The 24360-nt window shown below is 44.5% G+C and overlaps 1 protein-coding gene across 1 annotated transcript in view; it reads left to right on the top strand.

Annotated features, from left to right (window-relative positions):
* Positions 1-23983, top strand: part of LOC130377698 (RNA-binding Raly-like protein) — a 54834-nt gene extending 30851 nt beyond the window's left edge. Inside the window, exons 2-8 of the mRNA XM_056584854.1 lie at positions 7174-7249; positions 10974-11021; positions 12125-12309; positions 17161-17277; positions 18636-18805; positions 20353-20391; positions 22576-23983. Coding sequence (XP_056440829.1) covers positions 7174-7249; positions 10974-11021; positions 12125-12309; positions 17161-17277; positions 18636-18805; positions 20353-20385 — 629 coding nt within the window. The 3' untranslated portion in view covers positions 20386-20391; positions 22576-23983. The remainder of the gene's footprint in view (positions 1-7173; positions 7250-10973; positions 11022-12124; positions 12310-17160; positions 17278-18635; positions 18806-20352; positions 20392-22575) is intronic.
* The last annotated feature ends 377 nt before the right edge of the window (positions 23984-24360 follow it).

The raw sequence follows: 24360 nt of genomic DNA, 5'->3' as shown, positions 1-24360 counted from the left end.
TACAACAGAAGGAAAGCCAGCTACAACAGCTACATCTTCACATCTCACTAAGCAGCGAAGGCAAACCTCCAATTTACCCCAGACACAAAAAGGCATTACTCTACAACAGAACGAGTGCAGCTCGGGAAACGGCTTTTGTAGCATAAGCTGTGGAAAGTCGTGCAGATGAGCGTGACTCCCCGAGGCCTGGCTGAGGCTCGCTCTGGTGCCAGAGACAGAGCGCACTATTGGGGCTGCAAAGCATTTTGAAATAAGTCTCATTTTGTTCCATATTGTTGGTACATTAGTGGACAAATCTCACCCAATGGTACATTTCAGTCTCCTTCAATTGCCCAATAAACAAGCCTTTTAAACCGACCTTCAGTATATAATGACTTTTCAGTGAAGCTTTAGGACCATTCCTCTATTGTCTCTTGTATTCAAGCTCTTGTCCGAGAAGGAGGGATAACTTTAGTGACTTCATTCCTTCCAGCCTGCTTTCCTTCTTTTTGAGTAATACAATAGCCGTGTAGCCTTGGGTACTTCATTACCTTCTTGTTTGTGTTCACCCCAAAACCTTCCCCAATCTCCTTACATACAGGTTCCTATGTATATCACTACAGTTATTATGTGTTATATTTATTGGAGGCATTTATCCAACATGAGTGCAAAGATTTGCAGCATGGGTGGCCAGAGTAGGGATAGAACCCCTAACCCTGGCAGGGGTAATGCCTTGGTCCACCAGTGGAGCTAGACAGGGAACTATCCCATAACCCTGGCAGGGTTAATGCCTTGGTCCACCAGTGGAGCTAGACAGGGAACTATCCCATAACCATGGCAGTGGTAGTGCCTTGGTCCACCAGTGGAGTTAGACAGGGAATTTAACCCCTAACTCTGGCACAGGTAATTCCATGCCCCATGAGTTGATCTCAACAGGACCCTGGCACCATTAAATCCAGTGTGGTAAGAGAATGAAATAAGGTATTTTATTCAGAGACTGGGGGGTTTGAAGAACCACTTGTGAGTGGACATCATCACAGCCGTGGTAATGAAGGATAATTCCTCCTCCAGCCGCAGCGTCACATCCTACTAAGCAGCCCGAATCAAGCACACCTAACCTGGAGGGAGAATTGCTGGCCGATGCCTCCCCAGCCAAGCCCCCCCCCCCCCCCCCACCAACAGGCTAGCTCTATCTGTTAGCGCTCCCGCTGATGAGCAATTATCATAATTATCATAATTGGTTGCTTTGTTCGTCTAATTAGGACGCCGCTGTAATTGGTTCCAGACTTTAGTTCCAAAATAATAGAGAAGGAGAACGCTTTCTCTCTCATTCTCCCTTTGCCTCTCTTTTCCCTCTGTCTCTCTAAGTTCCCTCTCTCACACTCGCGCTCCATCTCCATTGCCTATAATTGACTTTAATGCCATCAATCACCCGGGCTCGCGCCTCGCAGAAAAAGGGAATGGGTTGGGAAACGAGGAAGGGAGAAGGGGTATTTTTAACTCCAACGCCTTTGCCCTAGCGATGTGTCAGATTGTCAGGTGAATGGTGTGCTACGGATAGATATGATCCCTATTCGTTTAGTCGACAGTCATAATCCTCAGTCCAAACATCCACAAGGCAGTTAACAAATATATTTATAAGATATATATTTGACAAGGCTTTAGACGTTTTTAAATCATTTTAATTCAAGAGGGCTTTAATGTCATTGATTTTTTATTTTATTTTATTTCCAAGGCAACTCATTATTTAACGATGGAAAAATAACAAAATCATCTTGGCATACAACATATATTTATATATATATAATCATTATTATATATTATTTATAGTTGCTTGACAGTTTAAACTAATGCCAAAATCGTTTAAGAGCATGGAGTGTAAGACCTTTGGCTGTGTTCCCCGTTCTCTAGACAGCAGCCATTTTGACGTTGCCTCCCTAATGGCCTAATGGTCACATCTGACGGAGACATATTGGCATGGAATACTGCGGATAGAAAATGGCAGCCGTGTGATTGAATTTTTTTCGTTATCCAAACAGTTAGAAGTGACGGATGACGGCGGCTCAACAGCTGGCACCAGCGGAGGATATTTGGAAACACCGTCGACAGCCGACAGGCACAACCAATACTTTGACGTTTTTAGTCCTCTCACTCTCCAAATCGTCCTCTCATTCTTTACCTCTCTCCTTCTCTTTCTTTCCATCTCTTTCACTCTCACTTTCTCTCCCTCTCTCCTTCTCTCTCTTTTCGTCTCTTTCACTCTAACTTTCTCTTTCTTACTGTCTCTCCTCTCTCTTTCCATTTCTCTCTATATATATATATATATATATATATATACACACAGTATATATATTCTCTCCTATATATACCTGTATATGTATTTCTCAAACACTATCCCACTCACTTTATTTCCCTCTCACTTTGTCTCTCTCACTCTCTTGTATATATGTGTGTTTCTCCTCTGGCAGTATTGGTACGAGAGGATTTGTTTGCATCTGTTGTGTAAGAGAAGGAGAAAACCGAGGTATTGAGCGGGCGAGGAGTAGACACCAGAGAGAGAGAGAGAGAGAGAGAGAGAGAGAGAGAGAGAGAGAGAGAGAGAGAGAGAGAGAGAGAAGAAGTGAGAAATGAGAGGCTGCAGTCTGATATGACCAGGGCTTTTAATACAGTGTATATGTTATTCAGGTAGACAAGCATTTGCATATCTATGTGTGTGTGTGTGTATATGGATGCGGCTATGTGTGTACTAAGCCCTAGATGCCGTTCCAAATGAAGAAGGCACCTCTACTCTGGGCTAAAATGCTTGTTTCTTCTCCCTCATCTACAGAGTATTCCTCCAAATTCTCTCTCTCTCTCTCTCTCTCTCTCTCTCTCTCTCTCTCTCTCTCTCTCTCTCTCTCTCTCTCTCTCTCTCTCTCTCTCTCTCTCTCTCTCTCTCTCTCTCTCTCTCTCTCTCTCTCTCTCTCTCTCTCTCTCTCTCTCTCTCTCTCTCTCTCTCTCTCTCTCTCTCTCTCTCTCAGAGCAGAGATAAAAAAAAACTACGGGCTAGTATGATGCAGGATGCAAGGCCTCTGTGTGCCCAAGCCCTGCCTCACGATGTCCTCAGCGTGTAAAGCACTTAACGATGTATTCCTATAGTAAAAGTACGCTGGAACTACCACAAACAACTTCATTATCACTAATTTATTGTTAAAAACACATACTGGATTTATATATTGTTTTCTGCTCATTATTATATACAATGAACTGTATTGGCAGATTTTTGTTATTGCCCTAATTGTTTTACAAAAAACGTTACAAATGTGTAACATTTTCACAATTGTGACAATTTAATATAATTTTTTCCAAGCTCCAAGTCATCCCTTAAATCTTTCTTTTGAAATGCTCTTTCTCAAGGTCTTCTAAGTCTTATTAAACCATTGAAACTCTTTGAGTGCCACTCTGATCAAGTCCATCACATTCTCCGCGGCACTTCAAAATGTCCCGTTGTCCCGCATTGTGCACCGCTGCACAAAGCAAGCAGCTCCATGGAGTATTGTGAGGCTGTGCTCCATAGCGGTGGCTCTATAATAGATTCAGTATCTCCACAAAGAAGACGCAGAGGTGGCTGGATGCTCAATAACACAGAGGGACCTAAATTTAAGGGCCCCTCTCGTTTCTCTCTGTTTGACACCCCCCGACACTGCAGTGAGTGGGGGGACCACATTGGCTAGTGAGGATGCTGCCATTGACCAGGGGAGTGGTGGTCTCGGGGCGGGGACCCCCGACACTGCAGTGAGCGGGGGGACCACATTGGTTAGTGAGGATGCTGCCATTGACCAGGGGAGTGGTGGTCTCGGGGCGGGGGGGGGACCCCCGACACTGCAGTGAGCGGGGGGACCACATTGGTTAGTGAGGATGCTGCCATTGACCAGGGGAGTGGGGGGAACTGAGGCCTGTTTGAATAGACAGCTTTCACAGCTTTTGTCTTCTGTGGAGGTCTGAGGGCCCCTCTCTCCTCTCCTTGTACCTTCTCTCCCCTCCTTGTTGTGCCTCTTCTCCTCCCATCTCTTGTCCTTCCTCTTTTCTCTTCGGTTCTCGTCTCTTCTTGTTGCTGCTCCTCCTTTTCCCCTCTCCCCCTCCTCTAATCTCTTCTCTCTCGCTCTTCCCTTCTCGTTTCTTTTCTTTTCCTCCCCTCAAACCCCCCCCGCCCTCCTGGCAACCAGCAGGCATTTAGTTCTCAGGCACATGGTGGTGAACTGGTTTGGACATCAAACATTCACACAGAGAGACATTTGGCTTTTATCCAAAGTCCCTGAAAGGAGAGGCTGAGAACGATCAATATTCTGAGCAACTGCAGACTTCCACCCGCACATATTGCTCAACCAATCCTACAAGAAATATTGCAGAGTGTAGCGGAGTTATGGGATCAGGGGAAGTCATATGAATAAGTGGAAGTTGATTGCACAAACGTAGAACAGAATGTATATTCACTGATGGAAAGTATATAAGAGTCAGTTTGAGTCTGAACTCCATGGAGAACGCAGAGCAAGAGAAGAGTCAGAAAAGATGCAGATGTTGTCTACCGCTCGGGTAGACATTCGGTGGAAAAAGGGACATCAATAATCGTTATATTGGAATCGGTGTATTTCTTTGGACATATTGAGACCCACAGTTGCCAATAGGGACAACAAGAATGCATAACCCTGTCCGACAGGATGGTTTTGCCGTGTCTCTTTGCTAAGCTCGGCACCAAAAATAATGAAAAATACAAAAAAATACAAAACAATTAAACTTTCTCTATCGCTATCATCTAAAAGTATAGTTTTGGAATGAAGCACTTGAAACTGTTTGCTCATTTGATTAATTTAATTCTTGCAATTTCCAAGTTGTTGCTTCACGGTTGAATGCACTTATTGTTAATTGGTTTGGATAAAAGAGTCAACTACATAAATATACCAGAACCATGGACAGCTCTATTGAGTAGGACCCCCCCCTCCTCTCACACACACACACACCAGAACCATGGACAGCTCTATTGAGTAGGACCCCCCCCTCCTCTCACACACACACCAGAACCATGGACAGCTCTATTGAGTAGGACCCCCCCCTCCCACACACACACACCAGAACCATGGACAGCTCTATTGAGGAGGACACCCCCCTCCCACACACACACAACAGAACCATGGACAGCTCTATTGAGTAGGACACCCCCCTCCCACACACACACACCAGAACCATGGACAGCTCTAAAGAGTAGAACACACACCACACAAGAACCATGGACAGCTCCATATAGTATAACCCAAACCGCACCCACACACACGCACACACAAGAGAACCATGGACACCTCCACACAGTAGAACCAACCACACACACACACACACACACACACACACACACACACACACACACACACACACACACACACACACACACACACACACACACACACACACACACACACACACACACACACACACACACACACACCATATTTCAAGCAAGGTCTACCGGATTCTAACTGATGACGACAACTTTAACCTCATTCCGTTAAACATTAAAAAAGACCACTTAAGAGAAAATAACCCAAACAGTAGCAATCTAGGGTCTGTTTCATACAAGTATACTATTGTTCGGTTTTCTCATTTGTATACTGTTCCTTCATTAATCACCCTGCTGGCCCCTTGTTCTGCTGTGTTTGGCTCTTTTGTCCTAATTTTATTGTGTTCTCTCCAGAGAGGACATTGCCAAGTATCGTCATTAAAAAAAAGTGCTAAAGTGCTAGAGTACTAAAGTTCAGGATTACTTATATCGAGTAAAAGCCTACTGAAATCTCTTTGTTAATTCCCCCAATCAGCAGATCCACTGTTCACACAGATCCCGGTTCAGAGTCTTGCGGGGCTGTTTGGGGTTGATTTCATTCGATTGCATGATTGGTACGTCTCTCTTTACATGCATTTGAAGTTTGATGATTGTAATAATTTCCAACGTCAACATCACGTTATTTTCCATGCTCTCTGTAGCAACTATGTCCTCCCACAAACACATGTGTGGGAGCACACATGTGGTTACACAAATAAGCGAATGATTATCCCCACACATATAATCAGACACAAACACACACACACACACACACACACACACACAGAAGACCATGACTATCTTCATACACACAGAAACCAATTTCTCAACGTATCATTCCATAAACTGTTTCTCTGCGTGTCTTTTCATACTCATTTCAGGCTATAATCTCATTTCCCGTGAAGAGATTTGCTGCAGGAAACAGGCCAATGTTTATTTTGTTAAGTTATGTAGGTTATGTTTTCTTCTCTCTTTTTTTCAATTAATTCATTTGAACTACTTTTTAACATTCATCACAACAATGCTCATGGAGACTAATTACTTCACTAATTTAGATTTTTAATCAAACTTGCAATTTCTATTTCATTCTTTTTGTTTAATTCTATTTTGGATTACATTGGTGAGAAACTCCTCTCTCCTCTCTATTCGAACAACAATATTACCATATTTGTACATCCTCCTTCATGGGTTGAAACTATAAAATTCCGGCGATGCCTTTCGGTCTCAGGGTCTCTTCTGCTCTGCTGCAGCCATCCATTGGCTTTGTGTTCCTCCAATGAGAATGGATATCTATCTCCAGGGACATAAACCTGCTTTGAACCGGGGCCCACGAGTACAGTCATCACACACTCAAGTACTACACAGGCCAACATCCAGGCGCTTCTGAAAGCGGAAGACCGCGTGTCGGTGTTGACTGCAGCACACCCAGGGAAATGTTCACACTCGAAAATAAATGCCTGCAAAATCAAAGCCACTTCAAAATCCAGTTTTGGAGACATGCCTTTGGTTGTGGGAATTTTCTTTTCTGGTTTACAGACAAAACCCTCCCTTCCTTTTCTTGGTATTCTTAGGGAACGTTCCAGATTTTTTTTTAAGGCAACTGTCATATTGAGTTGCAGTTTCCAATATATTTTTTAAGACACTGGTTCTCTTGTAATTACTTTTTTAGGCACAGTGCTGTCTTGTGCACTGCATGTTGCTAGGCTTGAGGGATTTTTTAGGCCTTGATGTAAATACTCTTGTAGTGGAGAAGGGGTTGTCATATGAACCGGTATGGTTGGCAATGTGGAAGGTATCTTTCTGGGAGCCAATGACTGACCAGTATTTCTGTTTCTATTTTCTTCCAGATATAAACATGGCGGGTGAGCCCAAGCCATACAGGCCCAAGCCGGGAAACAAGCGGCCACTGTCGGCTGTGTACAGGTAAGAACCGATCAAACCTTGATGTCCAATCATTCCTGTTTTCAGGTAAAGCCCAATCACACCTGTGTACAGGCGAGGACAGTTCACACCTGTGTACAGGTATTAACCTATCACAACTGTATATCGGTAACATCCAAACACTCCTGTATACATATGAGAACCATTCCTACCCGTGTACAGCTAGCAACCTTTCATGGCTGTATACAGGTAATAACCTTTCATACTTGTATACAGGGAAGACCCAAACACTCCTGATAACATATGAGAACCATTCCCACCTCTCCCAACTCTCGCAGCAAAAGGCAAACAACACTGCCCTTATTGTGTAGAAATAGTCATACTGCACATCAAATTAAACATGAGAAACTCCGCTACAAGCACATATAAGTTGTTATGCACACCAAACCCAACTCAAACACCAAGCATATTAATAATCAAATATCAAAATCTGAATAGCGTCAGAAAGTCAACCCACTCTCCACATTTCCATTGATACCGCACCGATACTTCATTGTACACAAACAATATCATCTCAAATGAAAGCTAAGACCATGACGAGTTCGACAGTACCACTGTCAAGGCCCTACGATAAAAACTCAGTGAACCAGCAGCCAAAGAATACAAAGGTATACAACCACTTATTTACAGCGACTAACATAAATTCTGTCTTACCTTTGCAATTTCTTGATGAAAAGTTGTACTTGAGAGCAATGAACTCCGGTTTTAGTACGTCCAACATGTCTGCATTTGTTTATAACCAGTTTTAATGTGAACCTCACTTATTTTTGGTGTAAGATGGCTTCCTTTCATGAAGAATGCATCGAAGTTGGTTACGCGCTAGTAGTATTCGCTTCCTTACTGTTAGCCAATCATGTGTCTGGCACACATTTCGATACTGCCCCTAAAATCTATTGGCTCTTACGGTTAAAATGAGGTGTCAATCATCTAAATCGACCAATCCCCGGCCGAATTATTAGCCTGCGTAACAGGATGTAGCTCAGGAGAGCTACATCAGGAGAGCTACCTCCGGTAGTGGCCTCTTTACGCATGCATTCTGACGAGTACTGAGAAAAATTAAAAATCAGAAGAAAAATCTAAAACTGTTAAAAGTATGTGATGAACACAGATAATGACATAAAAGTGAAATATATAGTTCAGTACATCAAAAACTACAAATGGCAAAGATGGTGCCCAAATGTGCCCAAATGACCGATTTAGAGAGTCCGCCTAAATAGTCATTATTAAAACCTCTGTAATTTTGCTCTGCTTAACTTTATGATGATCTAACTTTGCAGAGATAATGTTCACACCTTGTGCTATGATTTGATTTCGAATTTTAGCTTCATCAGTATCATTTCAAAGAGATATTCATGGAAGAAGTGTGATTTTTTTGGGGCAGAAATGAAATCATTCAATCAGTCATTCATGCTTGTGTACCAACTTAATTTACTCTGAGCCAGTGACATAAATAGAGATACTTATAAATCTGAACACATTTCACAAGTGTTCCCTTTATAATGACACCACAATTATTCAAATAGACGTTGTAGATGCAGAGATATTCTCTTTTCATTTTGGGTATGTCATTTTCGAGCAGAAACCAAAAAAATAGGCTGGAGCTTACTTACATAACAATTAACTTAAAAAAAAAATGTAACATTTAATAACAAATAATTTGTAACACTGAACAGATTTGAAAAGAAAGAATACTATTGAAGTAGGCCTATAGCAAAATTAATTAATAAATAACCAAAGATTGCAGTTGGAGGATGCTAGCAGGTAGGCAAAAACCCTCAACTAGTTTTGTGGTTTAGGCTTACGTATTTGAAAATATTAATGTCAAATAAATAATAGTAATTTGAACCAGCGTTCCCACTGGAAAAAACGGTGCCGGTCAAAGTGACCTGCATAGGTTTCGATTTCGATCCAATATTCTATACTCTCCTTTCTTATTAGGCTAGATGGCTTAAATACATTTAAAAAAAAAAGTGTTACGAGCAGCGTAGAGTGCGCGAGAATGGCAGCGTATGTGTGTGTGTGTGACGTAAGCGAGTGAGTGGACGAGCGAGGAGAACGAGCGGTAGCGTGTATGTGTGTCAGTCTAGTGAAGGAACGAACGAGTCCGGTTGTGTATAAGAATAAAGTACCCAGCCTGTCAAAAATTGGTGGCTGCTTCATTCCGACCTATAAGCAGACCAACTGCACACAAAAGCACACAAAACAATAGAGACAGGAATCACACAGGCTATTGTTTCACGCTTGGAGAAATGCAATCCTCTGTAGCCACGGAACGCTGTCATCACATCGAGGGCATCTTGTTGCAGACTATTATTTAAACTGATTATTAGCTAATTTCAATCGGACAATTTGACCGGAGAGATACAATTTTGTCTGACATTTATTTTTTTCCATTACCGGACAACGGAAACCCTGGCACAGCTCATATGACGTGGCTGGATCTTGACTGGAAGTATAATGGGAGTTAGAAAGGGCGTGTCCCGCTTCACGGCGAGACAGGTTCGTGGCTTTGAGGGTCGCGATTTCGGCCCTAATAATAATAATGGGAGTGATTCAAACCTGGGTACATGTAATCACCAATCACACCTGTATCCAGTACAGACACAATCAAACCTGACCACAGGCAAGAAAAAATTACAACTGACCGCTGAATTTATTTATTTTTGCGCAATTATTTATTTTTTCTCATTCATGAATAAGGAAAAAAGCTTAACAAGCCAAACGTAAAAACACCTGTGGACAGGTAAGACCCAAACTCAGGCCGAGGGTCTATTTCTCTATTAATTTTTTGTCTTTTAATGCAAGTTAATAACTGTAAGTCAATATTGGTTTGCCTTGTGTATTTTGCCCTTTGCTTGCGTTTGTTGTTTAGGGCAAACAAAATGTCTTCAAAGTAAATGTTGCCATTCCTCATTAAGCATGACCCTGATGTGTTGTTTCAACGTTAGAACTGTTCCTTCACACGTCATATCACTGCTTGATTACACACACAAACACACACACACACACACACACACACACACACACACACACACACACACACACACACACACACACACACACACACACACACACACACACACACACACACACACACACAGATTTGTGGCGGACAGTTTTGTGTTTGTTCATTAATTCACTCCAGTTTAATCCATCATTACTGCAATGCACCTCTCAAAGCTCTAAATGGTAATACGCTCTATGTTAGTCGTTTTTGAGGGGGGAAAAAGAAAATGCCAAACTAACAGAACTAACAGCCATCTTTTCCAAATTAAAATGGTAATACATTAATCCTTTTTAAATTCCCAACTGAGAAAATGAATGCTTTCATGGAATGCGTTCTAACTCTGGATTCTACGTTTAGCATTCAGTTGGCATTAGTTTCTTGGTTACAGTTAATTCAGTTGTTTTGTAAATGGCCGCCATTTTAGCTTTTTAGAATTATTCCTTCTGAAGCTTTGCGGCTCATCTTGCCGCTAGCTTGTCATTAAATAGATTGTGTCCATTATGGCTAAACTGCTTGGATTTACTTATATTCAGTCTTGACAGATCCAAAATAGTTTCCATAAAACATCTGTTACCATTTCTCTCTCTCTCTCCTCTCCTCTCTCTCCTCTCCTCTCCTCTCTCTCTCTCTCTCTCTCTCTCTCTCTCTCTCTCTCTCTCTCTCTCTCTCTCTCTCTCTCTCTCTCTCTCTGTTTCCCAGTGGCTACGAGTTTGACTACGAGTACTACAGAGATGATTTCTACAGCAGGTGCGTAATAATTTCAAATCCAACATGAAAAAAAGAAAACAAAATTGAACATGAAGCAATCTGTGCTGATAGATTACAAATAATTTATACTATAGATGACATTAGAGCAAACATATCATTTGAGATAGACAATATATTTTCTTTAACAATAGCCGATGATCTAAAGCTTGGGTACAGTCCCATCTTCCAGAACTAATTAAAAACGAAACCTAAAGCGAGTCAAAGTATCGGAGTGGGAGATATATGTATATATAGATTAGTCCCGACGAACGGATGAAAATGAACGATGTCATGTGAGCTAGCCCCGGCCTCGTTAGCGAGGGAGCGCCTGGCATTTCTCCAGCAGGAAGTCCTCCTTTCTCCCGGGCAGGTTGCTAGTGCTACGCCTGGCATTTATTGAACCATCCCTCATGCTTCCGCACGCTGCTCTGAAGGGGAAGGTTGATGGGACCGTGATTGCCTGCGATGGCTCTTCCGTCTTCCCGGGGAAGAGGGATGTTATTGTACTTTGGAAAGAGAGACTTGAGAGAGATTTGAACGTCCGCCTGGCTGGCAGACCAGTCCGCCTGTCCTTGGCGGAGTTTCCCTGAAGGACAATCGTTGGAGGGGTGGTGGGAGGACTGCACCTGAGAAATAGGTGGTGGCTGATTGCTTTAGGAACGGCACGCCGCATCCTCGAGATACACCTGTAGGGTAGCCATGGAATCATCTGATAGGTGGGAAGAAATCGATAGAAGGAATGGATGATACAGTGAGCCGTGGTGGGAAAAGTTTACAATTGTGTTGGTTCCCTAAGTAATAGTAATTTAATAGCCCAAAATGGGTTTGTTTTGTTTGCTCAGAAATATCCCAGACTCAGTCTTTATTCTTGTTGCATTGTTTCACTTTTTAAGAACTTTGTATTCTACATACAGTATATATTTATATACTTATGTTATATACAAATGTAAATGTTGCATACTTTCTAAGTGTGTTATAAATACAGCTAGATTTATTCCCACATATATACAAACCAAACTTCTATATAATTATATAAATATGATATACTTTAAAAGTGCTGTTTAAATAAAGAGTTACATCCGACCCAATGCTCCCCTCCCCAGGCTGTTTGACTACCACGGCCGTGTGGCCCCGCCCCCCAGAGCCGTCATCCCCTTGAAGCGCTCCCGGGTTGTGGCGCCCTCCACGCGCCGAGCGAAGACCACCTTCCCCGTGAAGACCTCCTCCTCTTCCTCCTCCTCCTCCTCCAGACCTCCCACCTCCTCATCGTCCTCCACCGGCCCCAAACGTGAGTAAGGGGGACCTCAAACCAAACAGGACCCCCTGCTGGGTCACCCCGGGTGGTGCTTGGGATGGGGGGGGGGGGGGGGGGGGGAGAATCAGACAGGCCTAATGGGGGTGTTGATTGATGAATGGTGCCGAGACGTTCCTGCCTTATTGAACACTAATATGTGCTGGGTCGTCTTAACTTCCTCCGTTCCATGCAACCATTCATCCATCCATTCATCCATCAGTCTGTCTGTCCGTCCAGAAAAGAACGTTTATCCCATCAGCCTTCCATCCATCCAGCCCAGCCAGCCGTTCCATCCTCCATCCGTCAGGCCACAGACATTATCCTAATGACCAATCTGTCTATTAATCAATCCAACCATCACTCCGTTTGCATCATCTGCTCGTTACGTTGTGTTTCGTTTGTTGTGGACGATGACAAACGCTGCTATTGGCATCTCTATGAGCGGTTATTGAACTACTGTTTTAGATACATAGCACTGCCTGCGGCCACTTTACAAAAGCCATGTGACCGTGACTAATGGATTACCGCACCCGGTTCTGTATGATCTCCAATCGCCAATTAGACTAATTGGCCGATGCACATTTCCAATTAGTCTAATTGGAATTCACCAATCTCCAATTAGTCCATCTTAACAAGCCTAATAAGGTACAGCCGGCCTCACCTGGGCCACAACTGTCCACAGTGTTTATTGCCTGTTGCGATTAACCTGTGAAACATGGCAACTCCACCGCCCCCTCTCTGTAATTAGTCTCACAACAACAGGGTCTCCCTCGGGGCCCCGCAGGGACTGTGGTCAGTTGTTTCCCTGTCAGTTTTTCCCCCGGCTGGAGTATAATTGGCTGTGGCGCGCTTGTGTGAGTGTGTATGTGTGTCTGTTTTTGTGTGTGTGTGTGTGTGTGTGTGTGTGTGTGTGTGTGTGTGTGTGTGTGTGTGTGTGTGTGTGTGTGTGTGTGTGTGTGTGTGTGTGTGTGTGTGTGTGTGTGTGTGTGTGTGTGTGTGTGTGTGCGCGTGTGTGTGCGCGTGTGTGTAGCTGTTGTTTTTGTGTTTAGCCCGGTGTTATCAGCACAGACAGCTTGGTGAGATCTGTCATGGGAACGTTTGCACCGGGTGTGTAGTCCAGAGACAAAATGAAAAAAAGTAACACATTCAAACTCCTTTTTTTGGGGCCGAGTCGATGAATTCTCCCCTCTATCGAGGCAGTGGCCCTGTGCGTCGGGGAGACTAATTTGCCTCTGCCAGTATCATGAGAAATGGCTGTTTTGGTTTGCGCTGGCGGGGGGAGATTGGCTCGGCGGACGAGGAGGCCAGTGTGTTGGGTCGATTGTCTGAAATGGTTCAGGAAGTTTAGGCTCCCCTCGCGGTGTTCAGGTCGTAAATAAACGTTTGTCAGGGGGCCATTGATCACATGGACATTTACCCACTAGTTGTGGTATCGAGCGACTAGTCCCCCTGCCATGAGAATGGTTAAATATGTGGAGATAGGCCCTCAGTCCGGGCAGGCAATTAGGCTGCTCCGAAACTCCAACACCACCACCACCAAGTTCTGGCAGCCCAGATGAAAGTTATAAATAATTTGAACTTTGAGCCAGCTGCTGCCCTTTCAAACAGCACAGACACTATCTAAACAATATCAACATTTCTGACACTATAAGTTGTGCTGACTTGCTTCGAGTTCTAGCCGTGTTTGAGTTTAACAGAGCCACATTTCTCAGTTTTAAAGGTCGCTGTGTATTTTCTAGAAATTGGCCGCAAGACGCCTCTGTGATATTAGCAATGCCAACCGCTGATTTTCTCCCGCTCAATTTTGCTGTTTCAAATGAGCTCAGCAGCGGCTGCCCCCGCAGGTCAATATTTATTAATACAAACATTTAAATAATACGGACTACCGATCAATCCACGGGACGAATAACCAATTTTTTGCCAGGGTAATTAACCAAAATTAGCTTCCACTGCCTCTACTTTGAAATCTCTGTTAGTGCCAAATGAGGACCTTTTTTTTCCACACTCATTAATTTTTTTTCCTGGCATGCCAGGGACAAGCTCAGCCGGCCAAATGTTGATAGTTAAGGACTATGTGTTTGTCTCTTTGATAACACAAAGGCACAAAGCCTGTGGCTATCGAAAATTAGCGACTGTTCCGGACGTTGTTATCATCAAAGGACGGCAAACATGGCAAGGCAAGCAAACTGAGATTGTGCTAAAACAAGTGCGAACATGTGTGCTTGTGTGTGTTGTTTGTTTGTGCATGTGAGTCTCTCTGCCAAATCACACAGATTTCACAGTTTCCTCCCGGCACGAATGTTGGTTAGGATCAAGCGTTAAATCTCGGGGATTAATCAAGTGCCGCGCCATGTTGAGATGAACTCAGAGGATGTAAACATTATGCAGAACCGGCTCACACAAACACGGGTATCTTCTGATATCTCCTCGGCCTGTTTCCCTCCATCTGATTAGAAACTAATTCAGCTCCTACACCCCAAACCTCCAGGCCTCTGAGGCGTGTTCGGAGGTCTGTGACCCGCGTACGGGGGTAGGGGGGGGGGGGGTGCGGTCGAAGAAGCAATGTTAAACCTGACTTAATCGAATCTGATTCGCGTGGACGTGCTTTAAGGTGAACCTTGGCGTATGTATGGTGTGCCTCCGGGAGCCGCTGAAAAACAGTCGGGAGGACTTGACTCACCGTGTGTGTGTGTGTGTGTTTGCGACCAACTCGTCAAACTCCAGCATCCACCCACCCACCCACCAGCCCACGCCATGTCTTGCCAGGCTGTGATGGGTGTCAAAGGGATTTTACTGCTCTCCTCTCTGATGTCTCTGTCAACTGCCCTCCTCCGCCGGAGCCCCCGCAGACGCCCACCTCTCACCCTCAATCTCCTGAAACGACACACACTGGAGAAGGGGATTAGGTTTTTCTTTTAAACTTTTTTTTTCTTTTTCTTTTTTATGCTTTAATCAGCTTGGGGTTTCCAGCTGCGAAATAAATAATTCAACCCTCTACTTCTCTCTCTCTCTCTCTCTCTCTCTCTCTCTCTCTCTCTCTCTCTCTCTCTCTCTCTCTCTCTCTCTCTCTCTCTCTCTCTCTCTCTCTCTCTCTCTCTCTCTCTCTCTCTCTCTCTCTCTCTCTCTCTCTCTCTCTCTCTCGCTCTCTCTCTCTCTGCGTCGGTCGGATGGGGACAGTTTGAATTGAGGGAGACGTATCTGAGAGAGCGCATGGGGATTAGTTTTCGGCGTGTCAAGGTTTAGCTGTCGACGTTGAGGCAATTTCATGTGATTTGCTTGTACTCGGTTATTTATCCACATTCACGAGTCCTCGGGGGAGAGACGTTGAAGCAGTAAACATATTTTCGTGTAGAAATCGGCTGTCTGGTGGATTTCTGTTGCTTTGCTGCAGTTTGAAAAATGCCTCAAATCATCCCACGAATCGGGTTGTATGCAGCCTACTCATATATACGCTAAATCTAAGTGCATTGAAATCTCAGATTACAGTTAATTTGATAAAAGGTAGAATTCAGAAAAGAATAAGTAATGGGGCTTGTAACTGGCCCAGCGTTTCTCATTTCATTAGCCTAGGTTACGGTATATGTATATTTACGACAGAGTATTGTCCACAAAAATCCCAAGATGCATTCTGATATACAAGCCCTATCATGACAAAACATTGCCTATGTCTTGTTGGATGTAAAATGGTTTAAGTTTAAGACTTCTCATGTTGGTTGATGGAGTTGGGATATAAAAGTCCAAATTGGAATGTGTCTGCATCTTCAGATTTAAGACTCTGTCTAGTATGAATTAGTGCCAAGGTGCCTTTGAGCATAGCACAATGAAAGAGTCATCACGCTTTTATTTGGACGCTAACTTTAGCGTGTCACCATAAAAGACAAATCAATTCATTCAGGTGAATGTTCAGTCATTGTAACTTTCCTTTTGATAAAGAAATAATGCAACCCTTTCTGTGGTTCTTTTCAAATTGCATAACATAAACATACAGCGCTGTGCCAATGCAGTTTGTTTTGATAACGTTAAAGAAAGGCTTAAGCTGTTGCCTCGGTTATGCTTCATGCAAACATCACAGAGCCGTAAAGCTAACATCAACGGCTACATGCACTAGCGGACTCACATTTAACACCAAGGCACAGCAGGGCACTGCTAAGCCACACGCTAATCTCCAAATTGAAAACAGCAGGGTGTCACATTGGTTACAGGGGCCGCATTCACTACGAGGGAGCCTCAGTGAAGTCTCTGGACTAAGACCTGGGACACACACCTGAAGAAACTGGATTTCTGGTGTTAGTTTACGATAAGAAAAAACTGTGATAAGCAGCGTCCCAAACGTGCTGTGTGGGCCCCGCTCGTAACCGGGGCCTCGGTGTGGTCTTGCCGTTCTTAACTAGGGAAGAGATGGTGGCTAACACTTATGACCGTGTTTAGCTAACGATAAGACAAAGCTTGTGGTGAGCAGTCCCCCGAACGCGATATTGGGGCCACAGCAACATCGCTGGATTAGATTAAAACCTCAGCCTCCCTGAGGAAATGAGATGGTGGCTAAAGCTTTTTTTGGGTGGTGTTAGCAAACGATAAGACAAAGCTGACGATACCGATCGCTATCGCATAGGAAATGATCCAGTGAGATGCAGGGAGGGGGGGGGGGTGATGATGATGATGATGATGATGATGATGATGATGATGAAGATGATGATGATGTTGATAATAACAACGATGATGAAGGGATTTGTGTGTGTGTGTGTGTGTGTGTGTGTGTGTGTGTGTGTGTGTGTGTGTGTGTGTGTGTGTGTGTGTGTGTGTGTGTGTGTGTGTGTGTGTGTGTGTGTGTGTGTGTGTTGTCAGCGGTGAAGACGGACCAGCTGCAGATCATCAAGCGAGAGCTTGGACAGATCAAGGTGAAGATAGACTCCCTGCTAGGACGCCTGGACAAGATCGAGAAGCAGCAGAGAGCCGAGTGTGGTGAGCATCGCGGATCCATGACGTCATCACCATGGGGGGGGGGGGGGGGGGGGGTAAAGGAGAGAGAGGGAGAGTAATAATTTTGGGTGTGTGGAGGACAGAGTGAGGGCGGAGGAAGAAGGGAAGAAAGATTGATGTTAGGGTATATATATATAGAAAAGGAATAGAGAGAGAGGGAGAGAGACAGGGAGAGTGAGAGAGAAAGAGAGAGAGAGAAATAGAGAGAGACAAAGAGAGAGAAAGAGTGAGGGAGAGAGTAAGCTGGTATAAAGAGAGTGAACATAGACGCGTGACGATAAAAAGGAGAGTGTGGTGGATACAGAGAGAAGAGAAAATCGCAAAGATGAGAAAGTGCTACAGAGAGAGGGGAGGAATGGATAAAGAGAATGAATAGATGGAAAAGGGGGGAGAGAGAGTGTGTGGGCTACCGAGAGCGCCATGGAGGTGGATACGGTGGAAGAAAGGCAGGAGAGAGATAGCAGGAAGGAGAGGGAGACGAGGTGGTGCGGTGGTGTAATAACCCGGCACACACTGGGAGAGGGGGATATGGGAGCGAGAGGTGTGGTCCATCCATCTCGCTGACGGGCCGAGAGATAAGAGGAAGAGCTGCCCGTCTGTCATGAGGGCCAGACAGCACCGCCGCATCTCTGACGCTGTGGAGGGGCTCTCTGTGGAAACATCCCCGGCCAGAGGACAAGTATGGAGGGCAGATATGGAGGCTAGGTACAGAGGATAGATATGGAGCGTAGATACCTCTGGAAGACAGATTTTGCCGGGCGCTTAACTATGACGCTTTGGTGAATTGATCCGTCTTCGCTTGTACTGCCCACTGTCATACGTGGAGCTGTGGAAACAGTGCCATGTTTGTTTGCGTTCAGTTCTTCAGTTAGAGCCTTTTATCCAAGGGTATGTTGTGGTGAACTGAGATAGGAGTCATTTAGTGGCAGGTAGGAAGAGAGTTGCCTCTCTCTCCCTCTCTCTCTCTTTCACGCGTTTTCTCTCTCTTTCTCTCACATTCTCTCTCTCTCATCCTCCCTTTCCCTTTTGTCTTCAGGCTTTTTATTGGCATGGCAACGAAAAACATTTTCATACTGCCAGAGCATTTAAGAACATGATCTCTCTCTCTCTCTCTCTCTCTCTCTCTCTCTCTCTCTCTCTCTCTCTCTCTCTCTCCCCCTCTCACTCTCTCTCCCCCTCTCTCCCTCTCTCCCTCTCTCCCTCTCTCCCCCTCTCCCCCTTTCCCTCTCTCTCTCTCTCTCTCTCTCTCTCTCTCTCTCTCTCTCTCTCTCTCTCTCTCTCTCTCCCTCTCTCTCCCCCTCTCACTCTCCCTCTCTCCCTCTCTCCCCCTCTCCCCTCAGATGCCCAGAGGAAGTACGAGGAGAACTGCGACTCCCTGAACGAGGAGTCGGTGTCGGAGGCAGGGGAGAACTCGGGGGAGGAGGCGGGGGAGGAGGCGCTAGACGGGGAGGCGGGAGCGCTGACTGACGGGGGAGAGGAGGACTACGACGAGGAGGGGAGCCGCCACCTGGTAGGAGGAGGAGGAGGAGGAGGAGGAGGAGGGAGAGGGTTGGAGGTGGAGGAGAGGGATGAGGAAGAGTAGAGGAGGAGGTGGAGCAGAGGAGGAGGAAGAGGATAGGAGGAGGAGGCTGAAGGTGGAGGAGAGGGATGAGGAAGAGTAGAGGAGGAGGTGGAGGAGAGGAGGAGGAAGAGGAGAAGGCTGGGGGAGGAGGAGGCGAGAAGGAGGTGAGGGGAGCATAGGGAAGAGGAGAAGGCTGAGGTCCGAGGAGAGGGATGAGGAAGAGAAGAGGAGGAGGCGGAGGAGAGAAAAGAGGAGGAGGAGGAGGTAGAGGAGGGGGATGAGGAAGAGAAGCGGAGGAGAGGAAAGAGGAGAAGGCTGGAGTCAGAGATGAGGGTTGAGGAAGATGAGTGGAGGAGAGTGAGACGAGGAGCGACGATGACAAGTAGCTGTCAGGGGATGGGGTTTGAGGGTGAATAAAGCGAGACGATTGTGGGCGAGTTTGAGGGGTGGAGGGAGAGAGATATTTTGGGAGAGTGAAATACAAAGAAGATCGAAACTGAAGGGAGGATTGATAGAGAGAAGAGAGTCGGATATATATATATATATATATATATATATATATATATATATATATATATAGATATAGAGAGAGAGAGAGAGAGAGAGAGAGAGAGAGAGAGAGAGAGAGAGGGCTGAAGTGAGAAATTAAGAGATTGAGTGGGGAAATGAGCTTATTTGAATTAGAGAGCCAGAGAGCCAGAGAGAGAGGACCGCTGGGGGGAGGGTTGGGGGTGGGTCCTGGTGGGCAGGCTGTCTCGCTCCCTGAAAGCTAATTCTCCAGAATTATTCATGGCCTGAGATGTGCGGGCAAGCGAGGTTCACATGAGTGAGCGGTGGGGGCGAGCAAGGTTAGGACAGGCTGACAGTCTCTCCTTGGTGCTGACTCTGGCCTCCAGAGTAGAACCAAGGTCTCCAAACACACACACACACACACACACACACACACACACACACACACACACACACACACACACACACACACACACACACACACACACACACACACACACACACACACACACACACACAAAAACACAGAGACATGCACACAAACAGAGAGACACACACAAACACGCAAAATCCGGCACTGGCAAAAAAATCCCTCATGACTACACACAGATAAAAAACACACACTTTCCTGTTTGCACGCTTTTAACCCCTTAGTCATATAATAGCATTAGCAGTTTTTTTAAAAGCCTTTGCCAAATTTATAATGTGACTATTTCATATTCCCATCACACTTTGCTGCACTAACTGCTGTGACCTGAAATATTCAGTTTGGAATGAAAGACACTGTCCCCTTTGTGTCGCGTTCATGATATTGCTTCCTACCGTATCATACCCTATCACTATATTATGATAGACCTCTGATGCGAGGAAGAGATTTCATGTCACAGAACAATATTTTGTGAAGGAGAAATTATATTATTATTGTTGTGAGACAATATGTCAGGTGGATTTCATTAAAATACTGTCCTTTGCTCTTTTCTCTGCAGATAGAGAACCACGTTTCTGATATTGACAACTGAAGCTGGGTGAGATTATTTGTCTCCTATGGATAACCCCATAGATCATCATGTGTCCTCACCCTAACCATGAACCACACGTTAAACACCTGTAAACGTGTAGGTGGTGGGGTTAAGTTCCATTTGGGTTAAGTTAGGGTTAGGGTTAGGTTAGAACAGGGATAATTTAGGAAAGGCTATAGTGTTAGGTTACGTTGGCTTATGGTTTGAAGAGTTGGGCAGATCTCTGCAAATATGTTGACCTTCTGTTTTTTGGTTGACAGAAGGTCAACAAAAAACATAATGCAATGTTGTGGCAAGATGACAGCACAGCAGGAATGTATTTATTGATTATTTGACTTTCATAAAAGAATATCATTACCTTGTACAATACAGTCATTTAGCAGACTCTTTTATTTGAATCACCTTTCAGTGAATTCAGACACAAGTCCTCAATGAGCAAGCAGTGATTAGTAGTTGTTAGAGGCTCAAGGATGCCCACAGCTCAGACTGCAGGCATTAAGGGTTGAAGCACAAGACTCTCCTGCCGTTATTAAAACCCATTGACAGCTCAACACCTCCTGTAAATGGAACAAGCAGCGGTCTTCCCAAGGGAGCATCTGCAAACATTTAGACATTAATCCGCGTGACATTTCCGAGGCCAATGCCGGCAAAGGGTGGCTAATGCGGTCAGTGATAAAGAAGGCTATAACGACATGCTAATGATGCAGAACGGCCCCTCAACAACATCTATCTGGCAGTTACCGCCGCGGGGAAAGGGCGGCGTGACGCCAGAGGGTGTACCCCCGCCCCTCGCCCCCGAGACTTGTGGGTAATGACGCGGGCGCCCCAATCCGTCGAGTTCAGCGTAATTTATTAGCCGTTCGGTGGAAATGTCGTAACCTTAAGACGTTTATGTTTGGAAACTGGGATTTTTATTTCGATCCCTCAAAGTGCAACCTTTTCAACCTTTTACAAAATAGCAGCGCGAGCGATCTCAATATGAACTGGATCCGCGAGAAAGACCTTTGTTCTTCTCCAACAGATAGAAAACTGCACTATTCGGATGTCATATCCACAACTTTTTCACCTTAAACCTCTCCACCAAATAAGAGCGTGGGAGTGTGAATATGTGATTAAAACACGCTCCGCGCCCGTCTATACAGATAGAGTGGCCCATTTCAGATATTACATCTGAAGCTCGGAATTTTTAATCCTAAATCCTTTTTACAAAATAAGAGCGTGTGTGTGAATGTTGAGTGTGAAGATGGCGCTATCCTCTCTCTCACTCTCTCTGTCGTTCCGCTGGCTGTGCAGGCATCTGCTCGTCCAACACTCACCTGAATACAAAGGAGCTCCCATGTCTCCCTTCTCCTCACTTTCTCTCTATCTACCCCCTCCCCCTCCCCCCAGCCCAGTGTCCACTCGTTTAAATTCTACCCGAGGCCATGTGGAGAGACACAACTTTCCTATTAAAAAAAAGGCTGAAATGTTCACACACACACACACACACACACACACACACACACACACACACACACACACACACACACACACACACACACACACACACACACACACACACACACACACACACACACACACACACACAGACACACATAGCTACAGACATGCTGGGTTTGAATATGATCACAGGTAGACAGAGCTTTTTTGCAGCTATTCCCATGATGCATTGCCTTCCCCCTACACGTCCTCAACCTCAACCCACACCTAAAACCATTTCAAATGCATCATTGGAAATATCCATCATGTTGCAGCTCCCCCCTATATATATATATATATATATATATATATAAACACACAATGTATATTTATTTGTTTACACCCCATACCCTCTCTGCAGACGTGCTTAAAAAGGACAGAAAGATCGGTCTTTGATTATGTGAGCGAGTTTTTTAAACCGTTTTTTTTATATCGCGACCACGGGAAAGATCTATTAGAATTGGGGTCCGGGAAGATTAGCGAACGATGGCTAGCTCTTCACCCCCCCCCCCCCCCATCCTCGGAGCTGGCCCTGACAGCCCCTCCGCTCTAGTTTGTAATCCCCAGCAGATGTGTGTGACATTATAATAAGCAGCGGACGCCACGTAGCGCAGCCAAATCAGCCCCCTAACGTGATGTTCTTTCCTTCCTCCACCCTCCTCCACCCCCACCCTCCACCGTCTGCTTTTGTTGCGGCTCCCGTCGCTCCAGCTAGCGAAAGTCGCCGGCGTTTCCGCTCGGCCGCGATGGATGAACTCCTCCGTCTTCTCCTCCTTCCAGACACACGACGACGGTGGAAGGATACACCCCACCCACCCCCCACGACCGGCTCACATCCGTACGGTTGGAGTCGTTCCAGGTTGTGTTCGAATCCCTCCCCTTCCCCGCCATTTGCAGACTCCCCCCCGACGGATCATCATGAAACAATTGGCGGCGACGCGCGCCCTCTTTCTAAATGAAAACCTGTTGAAGACACACCTGTAAAGTATTTTGGCTTGTGGCACCTCACGGATAACTCTTTACGTTCTGTGTTTTTCTTTCTACAAACGGACATCGGATGTCGTTTCCGAAAGGGAAGGAGTATTCCATAAAGCAAATTTTTGCATTTTATTTTGCTAGATCTGATGTGATTCATTAAGGTGGAGTGTAATTAAAAAAGTGTTTGTCTCAATGCAGCATTCCACACAGTGACTGAAAATGAGGCAAATTGTTGATGAATTATTAATGAATCACAGCGAAATCAATTTATGTTTATTGCAAAGGCGGTGGGGTGGATCGTGTGCTGAAACGCATTGTTCACGTTGTATTCATTTTAAATTGATCCCTCTCCTCGTCTGTGCCCCAGTGAGCTCTGTTTTGCTGACGTTCAACCCATCACTCTACTTTAACCGGTGATGGCTTCACGACCAAGAAGGTTGTTTGTGTATTTTAAATTCCAACTCGCACGCCTGGCCGTTACCGAAATTCCAAAAGTTTGTTCGGAATAAATTCATTACAACGAAAGGGAATAAATATTTTTGTATTCTATGAAGTCAATCAAGCAAAAGTGTCCACACCATGTTGGTCTTGTATTTTAGAAAAATGTCAGTGATGTCTTGCAAAAACTAAAATCTCCCTGCTTCATCACCATCATACTTAATCTGATCATTTTTAGCAGTATTTCATTTTTAGCAGTATTTGGGGTTACTGTTATTATTATGATTATTATTAATATGAATCACAACTTAATCAACGACTTTGCTTTGGAGTTTCCTTGTAAATAGATTGTGTTATACTTATTTTAAATAGAGAAATTGCGGAACAAGAAAGAAAAAATAATAAGAGTTCATATGGAATTAGACATCAGGATGTTGAGGTGGGTTGGACGAGTATATATGCTTTATAAGAGAAATTCAGTGGTCGGAAAATGAACTGTTAAATAGAATGTACATTTTTTGTATAAAAAGAGATTTGACCAAAAAAAATAGATTTTTTTTTTTATTAAAGCATGTTTATTGTACCTTCTAATGTATTTTAATTTAATCACAACTGTCGTAAGCCCACAGGATTCATGAAGTAAAATCAATTGGAATCCATGCAGATTAATTATTTGTGTTCTTCTCTGTCAATAAAGAGTTATTCTTAGTGTCACACTTGATTTGTCCCACCATTTTGTTTGTTACATACACTTTCTTTAGCAAATAAATATCAGACGAGACAAGTCTTTAACAAATAAATATCCAACCAGACAGGTCTTTAACCAATACATTTCAGACCTGAAATGTCTTTTAACAAATAAATATCAGACCTGACATATTGTAAGCAAATAAATATCATCCCAGACAAGTCTTTGACAATAGCGTACCATTATTAGGTGACAGGCGAGCGATCCCTCGGAGAGGTTTCAATGAGATAATGGTAGTGATGATGTACGGTGGTATTCAGTAATTACAGGTTTCATTGACATCCCTAAATCTTTGCTGCCTCATCAGCACCGGCGGCAGCTATGAATCCATT

Source organism: Gadus chalcogrammus, chromosome 23 (genome assembly GCF_026213295.1).
Source record: "Gadus chalcogrammus isolate NIFS_2021 chromosome 23, NIFS_Gcha_1.0, whole genome shotgun sequence".
NCBI classification, from domain to species: domain Eukaryota; kingdom Metazoa; phylum Chordata; class Actinopteri; order Gadiformes; family Gadidae; genus Gadus; species Gadus chalcogrammus.
The sequence above is the reverse complement of the archived record's forward strand: the minus strand, read 5'-3'. Positions and strand labels throughout refer to the sequence as shown.